Below are 9,399 nucleotides of genomic sequence, written 5' to 3' on the forward strand. Positions count from 1 at the left end.
AAAATGGCATAGATCAAACGGCATATATTATATTTAGTTTAATAAAAGATTTGTAAACAATTTAAAAAATATGTTTCAATTATGCTCTAATATTATGTAAAAGAACTTTTTCCTCAATCCAATATTGTATATATTAGAGAATTAATAATTAACATGATTTTTCTTCTGACTATATGTAATAAAATATGGGTAATAAATACGAGTGACACTTTCACATTTGTTAATATATAGTATGAAAATATATTCTAAGATATAATATAAACGTTTACAAAATTATTTGCTTTGATTAGTAAGAATGTAACAAATATTGTCTCAAGATACCTATTGTTTCTTCTTCAAATATTCAATATAAAGTTTAAGGTCTTTTTGTACTTTCGGTAATTGTATATAGTTTATGAAGTTATCAGTATCAGCTTTCTTATTTTTTTTCATCCACTCGATCAAGTTGTTTCGCAACTCTATCTTGGTGGTGGTCCTTGCCAAACCTTTATTTCAATAACAATATATAGTTAATAACGCAGACAAAAGAAATTTTTGATCCGGAAAAGTTAAACCATGGTATTTTTATGTATGTTAATGTTCTAAAATCGAATTCAATATCCAAATTGCTCTATCATGTCACAAAAATAACTCGATTTTCAATATTTTTAACTTATCGCTTGCATATTAAAAATCAAGTCATAAGTGGTTCTAATAAAAATAAATGAAAGATTGAGGTATTTTCAGTCGATAAAACAAATTGTGACGTGATAAAGACATTTCAACATCAAATTCGGTTTCAGAGCGTCGAAATACTTAAGAATATCATTAATCTCCGGATCAAATATTAAATTTTGTTTTGTATGTCTGTACAATGTTTTAGTGTCTACTAAACAAGATGCTACAGTCCAGTATTTTTACCTGATATATTATCATAAGATAATATGTAATTTTTGCACTTTTCTATCGCATCCATTTTATCTTTAGCGAGCTCATCCACGAGTCCAAGCTGCAATGCCTTCTCAGGCTTAAACATCGCTCCTCTAAAATATAATAATTGTATAATGTAAAATCTTGTCATGTATCTCTCATTTTTTAAGCATATTATATATTTATATATACGTATTTATTCAATATCTTACATACCTTAAAATCGCCAGCTCAGTTTGTCGATAGCCAATTAACGAGATATATACATCCTTGAACCACTTTGGAGCAGCTATACCCAATTGCGTTTCGTTTAAGCCTATAGTATGCTTGCCTTCAACCATGACTCTATATTCCGTAGACATTGCCAACAGGCAGCCTCCAGCAGGACTAGAGCCCTTCATAGAAAGGAATATTATATTAAATGTTGCAGAGATATGCTAGTAAAGTGCTAGTAAAGCTAGTAGTAACTTAAAAGACTGTACATTAATAGCAGCAGCAATCGGTATAGTCAAACTGTAAAGAGTCAGCCAAGTGTCTTGTAATGTTTGCCAAAAATCAGTAAGTTTCTCTTTATCATTAAACAATTCCATAATGTCTAATCCTGCCGAGAATACAGTTGGCAAGGACGATGTTAATATAACGCCTTTGATGTGATTGTTTTGGGCCTCCAATAAAAATGCCTTTAGTTCCTTTAACGTCTCTGTATTCAAGCTGTTAACAGGTTTTCTTGCCATAGATATAATTTCGATACCTAGTCAATGAAATAAAGTTTGAAAGGAAAAATCGTGTATTAAGCATCGATGGAAATAGCAGTATTACCTGTATTATTGTCTTGTGTAATTTCAAAAAATTTTGGACTTGTAGCATAAAATCTTTTGAGGCATATTTGTCCTCCAGCAATTAGAGTCTTTAAAATAATCATTATGACTAACGGTTAGTCTTACTCTTCTTTGGAGTAATCGAGTAATGAGTGCGGTTGATGAATTCTGTAATGAATAAAAGGTAATTATTTAGAGGCGTGTTCCGATTCCCATCTGGATGCTCTTCGGGTGTCATGTCATCCTTATTTAACGTTTGTTGAACACCCAGAGAACACTCAGATGAGAATCCGAACATGCTCCGATATAGTTAGATAACTCTGATATTCCGTATGATAAAGTAAAATGCTCATTCGACACATTTTTGCATTTAACTAACATTTTTGAAATAATCAAATTTGGCAGAAAAAAAAAGCAAGGGAAAGCTTAAACTATTTCACCAATTAAGATATTAAAATTGATCGTGTTCAGTAAGGTAGCGATTATGTAACTTTTTTTTTAGAGCGTGAAAAGTCAAATTTTGGTCTATATGTGTATGTACATATACAGAATGTTTATTTTGCAACTATTGGAAGTTTCTTTCGTGGTGATTGGATTATTACTTTTTGATTTAGAGGAATTGTCCTATCAGCGAAGATAAATTCTAATAGTTGCAAAAAGGTTTGTTCGCGTCGCATAGGCCTTGTTTAATATCGAGTTCTTAATACGCGCGTACTAACCAGTAACTTTCTATTAAATTATCTTAATTTCGACAATGTTTAATTTAAAGAATGATGTATTAAATTGCTATAATATGCAAAATAATTAAATACATATATTATGTATAATATGTTTACTTGTATCGCCGGAATTAAGATAATTTAAGAAATTACTAGTTAGCACCCGCATCAAGTGCATAATGTAAACTAGGTCAATATGCTCTCTCCTACCAGAGAGAAACTTGAGAAAGAATATGAGGGCCTTTTTTTCCTGTAACCGCAAAGTGCCTCGAACACTGCCCTCTGAAGAAGTGGATGTAAACTACACAACAATATCCATTTTTTTGCGGTGCTCCTGATGGAAATAAATCGCTAAAATAATAAAAAAAACTATCAAATTAATCAAGATTCAGATTTTTCTCTGCCTATATTTATAGTCAGGTCTCTATTTAAAACCGTCTTAAGCATAGTCTTAAGATGTCACGAACCAATCAGAAAGCTGTATTAACATCTTGGGACATTACTTAAGGTGGTCTTAAAATTTATTTATCGGGTATCATCGTATGTTTCTGCTCTTTGCTGTGTGACATCTCTGGCACTTGTTCAATTCTATATTACTTGCGCGATTTTTTTAAACGTAATTAATAATTATTCGTGTGAGGTATTTTTGATATTCTAACATTATGTCTCAATTTTCATTATTATTTTAAATATTTCATACTTAAATAAAAGTTGATAATATTCTATACATCTTTTATATAAAGATATACATGCAAATTTTCTTAATATTGCGAAACAATTTAATCGTATATGCCTCCTTATTATTGTATATATTGTGCATATGAATTTAATTTAATGCAGTACGTACGAAGATACTTTCGAATGCACACACTTTATACAAATTCGAATCTTTCGAAAAATTGAGAATATCATGAGGATAATAATAGAGTATTATTTATTAAAAATTAGATTGATGGTTTAATAATATTATTTGATCAATTGGGAATAAATTTTAATAAAGGATGTCCTTAGAACATGTTTTAAAGGTCTGCTCTGAGTTTTACATAGTATACTCTTAAATAAAGATTTAACAAGTTTTTAAATTCTTATTATTTAAATTAATTCTTTTCATTTTTGAAACATAATTATCAGACATAATTATCTATACAAGATAATTTGAAATTTTTATAAGGTTTTTGGATTACATACGTAGTAATCATTTTTTAACAAACTTGTCTTTATTTATATTTTTAACAAACTACTACTCCGTATACTCTAAACATGCGATTGTTTCGAAAACGCGAATTGGCCTCTCTTTCATTTATGGTGCCTCCAGACGATATGGATAATGTATGCCAGATTGTCAAATATTACACACATACAGACACACACATGCACAATTATCCATGAATGTAGACCAATTTAGTGAATGTATGCAAAGTTGACTTATGTTGGCCAAATTGTCTGGAAGCACTTTTATAATGAATTCGTTTTAACGCTAGATTTGTTCGTGTTGCTTGCACTTTTTGCATTCAAAATCTTCACTTTCTCTCTCCTGAATGTACATATATTTATGTCGTTTTAAGTGCAAAAATTTTTGAGCATTTCTCGAAAAAGCAGCGTAAACAAATCTGGTGCTATATACATAATTACACTTTCAATATGTTTCTTTATGATTTCTGTTTCTTTTTTGGTACATTATGGCTTTCAAACAATTACAATTTTATTAAAAACCAAATAAACTGAAGTTGAAGATCTTAGAGAAGTCTAGAAATTCAAAAACTACTGATTCAATCAGTATATGTGGATATTATAACGAAGTGATGCCACATTTTCTTGCTGATAGAAAAATGGAAATATTCTAATAAAATTCCTCGCTTAGTAGATTGTGTCTTGCAGCAAGTTCACAAAATTATTTAGAAAGTTATTTTTCATGTAGAGAAATTTTTGAATCGCCCTTATTTTAACGAATAGCGAAAGTTGAAACGCACCCAGGCGGAAACTTTTACGAAAAACTACATAGATTGGGACAAGATCTTATAAATTATTACTTTTTCATAGATATTCGTAGAGGGACATAGAGCGGTGTTTTTGAAGGTTTGTTTGAAGATTGAAAAACCTAGAAATCTACCCTCAAACAGTATCACTCTACGTCCCACTACGAATATCTCTGGAAAATTAAGAATTCTGAGATCTTGTCTCAATCTATGTAATTTTTCTATACTTCTTCGTAAAAATTTGTTTTCCGGGGGACATATTTTTCGAAATCCTCGATCGAATCCTTCTTTTTTTGAAATCATTGAAGTTATTAGAACACGTTCCAATAAGAGATTTATTCGAGCCTAGATGGCGGAAATTGAAGTATCGATCAACTTTCTCGAATCAAAATCAATTTTCGGAAAGCGGGAAAGGAGGCGAAACGAGTATCAAAATAGAATCATTTATTGTAATTTTACTAGCTTTCGATATAAAGATCTAGAATACAAGATAGTTGCCCGTAGGATATATTGTAGGCGTGTGTAGCCAAGACACAAATTTTCAATGAAAAGGTACTCTAATGCATCACAGTTTTCGCGACATATGCAGTCTGCAGTTATGTCATCTTCGTTATCGCATACGCGCGTACACGTACGTATACATGACGTATATATGTACCGATAATCTCAATCCAACTCGCTGATTGGGTAAAGGAGCACGACAGTGTCTCACGCCATGTCTTAGCGTCGAGACCGTGTCCAGATACATGACATACATATACATACGTGATCCCTAATTTTAATTGTCGATACAGTGCTCGTGTGCAAGCAGAGCGGATCCAACTGACTCCAAAAGTCTTGTACTGATTTGCAATTTTCATGATAGTTAACGAGAAATTAATTACTAGTAATCGCTAATTAAGTCTTGTATACTACTTTAATTTTAAATACATTTTTTCTGTGCTGTTAGAAGATTTCGTTTCAATAAGAAAGACGGGGGACAATCATAGTTCAGAGCGGGTTCAGGACTACTTTTAGTAGATAATTTCTCGTTAACTGTTACGAAAATTGCAAAATAGTATAGAACTTTTCGACTTAGTTTATTCCGTTCTATCTGCATACGAGCGCTGCATCAATAATTAGGGGATACCCTGTATATTCATTCGGATTAATCATATATGATCATTAATATACGAGTACTTTAAAGATATCGCGTATAGCAAAGTGCTTAGGCCAGCCGATGACATGTAAAGAATCCGAGAAGCGTAACTTGTTCACCACTCTGGCAATGATGATACTAGCGCGACAAAGTTTGACGGCAGTGGAAAAAAACGGCTCATAGATTTGCGAATGGTATGACATCTCAGAGATATGACACCAGTCGAATATTCTCCCTTTTGTATCATTAGCAGTATACGCTGCAACTACAATAGCGTCATTTTATTACTCTTTTTTTTCTAGACGTACAGAGATGGTCGCTGCCTAGAGCTTAAACGATCATACGAATTTTGATTCTGATAAGATAAATAGAAAAACCTGAAGAAATGTCTTAAGATTTATAATTAGAAAAGGCTCCTTTTGCGATGTTAGTTGGACGTCTTTCAGAGTTTTGCGTTAAGCGAGGGAAACTATTGCTTTAAAAAGGCTAGATTTTAGTTAACAATTGACTTCCAAGTGCGCTTTTGCGCTACATATTCAAATACTATTCGAAAATATTAATATGTAAAACATATCAATGTTGGTCAAGTTCTAGACAGCCCCCTCGAATCTCTTTAATTAAAAGAAAGTTAATGTACAACTGCCTTGAAAGCATTAAAACAGAATGTAATGATCGATTATGTGCTATGTATCAGTGCATTTGTTTCACTTCTAACAATTGCGGATAATTTTCCACGATGTTCAATAATATTCCATCGATGTATGTTCTTAATTGCGTGTTCACTTCTTGCTGTTCCTTTAGAGCTTGTTTTAACTGTAACATAAATATAAGAATTAATTATGCCGTTCCCAAAGCAAAATTTCGAATTAAGCTTTGATACATACTTCAGCCATCGTGCACGGTTCATTGAGTTCTCCTTTGCCATCTATCTGTAAGGTGATGAGAAAAAGAAGTTGATGTTAATATAAATTGTTAATATTCATTCGTTACAATTAATAGATTCGATATATCTTAAGAAAATACCTGATCTGGATTCATGCCGGCTAACAATTCCACAGCAAGACTAGGACCCTTTTCAGCGTTATTATTACAAGGATTCAGCATTATAAGTTCACGGCCTGCCTGCAACGCTGCAGCAGCTTGCAGTTCATCTCGAGATTCTTCCAAGCCTACAAATCGATAAATATAATACTATTATATAGAACAAAATTTATCTTAACGAATCAATTTAGATACGCTCGAAATGCAGTTTTTATTATGATAGGAATGCTTAAGGAGCGAACTACTTCCGAAAGCTCACGATATCCAATTAATAGTTTCGTAGTGCATGAACGTACTTTTATTGCGAGCTTGAAGTTGAACCACCTGCTGCACCAGTTCTTCAAGCCTCTGCTGATCCTCGTTCCGTAACGAAAGTTCTTCTCTCATAACATCGAGCATATGATGAGCCTCGTTAGCTCGGCTTATCGCATGGCGTTCACTTTCGCGCGCGGCGTCCGCTTCTCTTCTGGCCTCCCGGAGATCATTCTCGAGCTGCGCTTTATCCGTCCTCGCTGTCTCGAGCTGTTCGCGTATTCGCGCAATCTCCTCCCGCAAACTGGAATTGTCCAGCTCCGCTGCTTGTAGCTTAATGTCATAGTTTTCCAGTTGCAGCTGACGTTCCCGTTCCATTCGACACGCCCATTCCCGATGTCTTCGTTGCTCAGTCTGTGAGATATGGAGAAATTTTTTTTAAATAAAGTATAATCACTTTTTTTGCGATTAAAAAAGACTTATAACGTCATCTTATCGTATAGACTCTATACTATAGAGAATCCTTGAAGAGCACAGAAAACAAAAATTATGTTCTTCAATTGTTTTCGATATCGAATTCAAAATGCAAAATATCTTATAAAAATGAAAGAAACATGATTTTATTGTATAAAGTTATATACGTATATGCATATATGCATATGAAAATATATAATATACATATTTAAAAAAAAGATATACATTTATAATGGACTTTACAAATTATAAATTTTCCTTTTTTTATACTAGATTTTATACTAGATGTTTAATTGCGAATAATTTTCACCGATCTATATCGATCGATCGAGTTACTTACTTGAAGCCTCTCTTCGGCTCTCGTTTCTGCATCTTTGGCCGCTTCCTCGAGCATCAATATTCGCGCCTGTAATGTTGCATTTTCTTGTTTCGCTCGAGCGTACCTTTCCTCACCGACCGACTTAGTATCCGCTAAAGCATCCATTTGCTCTTGGATCATTTGAACCTGTGGCATTTAAAAGGAGTTTAATGTTTCACACGAAACACACCGCCTTCGTGTTTCATTTCATAGACTTTCTATCGACAATGAGTCGATAGGTTAGATAGTGAGTTAGATAAGTTTCAGAGATTTTCGTGTAAAAAAATCATTTGAAAGAGAATTTTTAAAGGATATTTTGCTATGTCCTATGTGACAAGAGATTTAAGAAAAGTGAAAAGATGTAAGAATTTTCTAGAGGTTGAATTAAAAATAGAATGTCCTTTCTTAGAGATAATGTATCCTTTTTTAATAATATATATAACAGTAAACTTATGTCTACAAGATTTTTCGCTATTCGTATAAGAAACTGGAAAGTCTATTTTATATATGCATTTGAGAATATAGGAAACAATTATAAGAATAAAATCTAATTGTAAGTATGATTTATAAAAATAATAATACCTTAGATAAAAATTAACGCGAATAAAAACATACATTTATTATCTATTTTACTTGACTGGAAGCATGGCAATAGAGAGCAAGAATACTGATAATTTGGTAAAAGTATAGAAAAGAAGAGCAACCGCCGATGACCCTAACATTTAGTACCAAAATGTTCTCCAAGCAACATACTATCGAAATATGAACAAACCTTTTTTTGTCAAGTAACATGTGAAAAACAAATAGTTTAACCTGGCGTGCTCCGCGTTGCGCTTCAAGTTTCTTTTTTCTACAGAATTATTTGCTAGCATGTATTTGGTGCCAAACACAGACTTCTATAACTAGACTGCTGACTCAATGATAGAAAGAGATGAATCTGATTCCGAGCTGTCCTTGTTTCAGTTATGTATATATATGCGTCCTGTCTATGAATATCGCGTGAATTTATATTATATGAAAACCCTAACATTATTATCCGATTTGTATATGTGAGAGTGAGTAAACACAAATATGGCGTTGTCTTCAAACATGGAGGCGAAGTTGGCAGTCTATTTATAGAAGTCTGTGGTGCCAAAATAATCCCGAGACATTATACTATCGAAACATACTAAACTACAATTTTTTTGCTACTAAAATGTGAGAAATGAAGAATTACTTTCAGCCAATTACAGAGCTGCGTATATCATAAACGCTTCTAATGGGAGCGCAGCGCGCAGATATATAGGTGCGCGACAGTATAGTTATCGAGATATTGAAAAGCATTTGATTCCTATTTACATAGATCATACTGTTAAGGCGATGTCTGGATATACTCGGAACGCAAACGAAAGTTTAACTCGACATCTGAAGACTAATGCCAAAGCATCTCAATTGCAATGCAAAAATACTCGAAATTACCGCTTCTATTGTCACTGGCATTTTCAATAAGGGATATTTTACCTATTTTAAACATCATTAATGAATTGGAAATTAATATTGGTCCAAAATGAGGAAGTTGAAGAACTACTGTGGGCTCCTGAAATAGTAGATTTTTAGCATTGTAAATATTCAAGAACTACATCGAAAATTTATTTTAAACGTGTTTATTCCAAAATCTGTCTTTTAAATTTTCTTTAATTTTATATATATCCCCCGTCGAGCGGCCGAGAAAGCA

General features: G+C 32.8%; 2 protein-coding genes across 9 annotated transcripts in view; both read right to left on the reverse strand.

Annotated features, from left to right (window-relative positions):
- Nucleotides 1–284: 284 nt before the first annotated feature.
- On the reverse strand, nt 285–2,642 carry LOC108753030 (enoyl-CoA delta isomerase 1, mitochondrial-like). Of its 8 annotated transcripts, none has more exons than XM_018494344.1 (6): nt 2,564–2,642; nt 1,729–1,895; nt 1,392–1,660; nt 1,126–1,304; nt 901–1,022; nt 285–485 (listed from the first exon to the last, which is right to left on the reverse strand). In XM_018494344.1, exons 2-6 carry the CDS (start codon nt 1,829–1,831, stop codon nt 322–324), a joined length of 837 nt encoding a protein of 278 aa, XP_018349846.1. In that variant the 5' UTR covers nt 1,832–1,895; nt 2,564–2,642; the 3' UTR covers nt 285–321. The 8 variants fall into 8 exon arrangements, with proteins under 8 accessions (XP_018349846.1, XP_018349848.1, XP_018349849.1 ...); XM_018494346.1 differs by having other exon boundaries at nt 2,600–2,631; XM_018494347.1 differs by lacking the exon at nt 2,564–2,642 and adding an exon at nt 2,447–2,466.
- A 2,207-nt stretch (nt 2,643–4,849) lies between these two features.
- Nucleotides 4,850–9,399, reverse strand: part of LOC108753028 (rab11 family-interacting protein 4A) — a 26,904-nt gene continuing 22,354 nt past the window's right edge. Inside the window, exons 6-10 of the mRNA XM_018494338.1 lie at nt 7,668–7,832; nt 6,898–7,267; nt 6,584–6,729; nt 6,445–6,489; nt 4,850–6,373 (exon numbers count right to left, since the gene is read on the reverse strand). Of these exons, the coding sequence (XP_018349840.1) occupies nt 6,251–6,373; nt 6,445–6,489; nt 6,584–6,729; nt 6,898–7,267; nt 7,668–7,832 (849 nt within the window). The 3' untranslated portion in view covers nt 4,850–6,250. The remainder of the gene's footprint in view (nt 6,374–6,444; nt 6,490–6,583; nt 6,730–6,897; nt 7,268–7,667; nt 7,833–9,399) is intronic.

The sequence above is a fragment of the Trachymyrmex septentrionalis genome, unplaced genomic scaffold, assembly GCF_001594115.1.
Source record: "Trachymyrmex septentrionalis isolate Tsep2-gDNA-1 unplaced genomic scaffold, Tsep1.0 scaffold63, whole genome shotgun sequence".
Taxonomy (NCBI): domain Eukaryota; kingdom Metazoa; phylum Arthropoda; class Insecta; order Hymenoptera; family Formicidae; genus Trachymyrmex; species Trachymyrmex septentrionalis.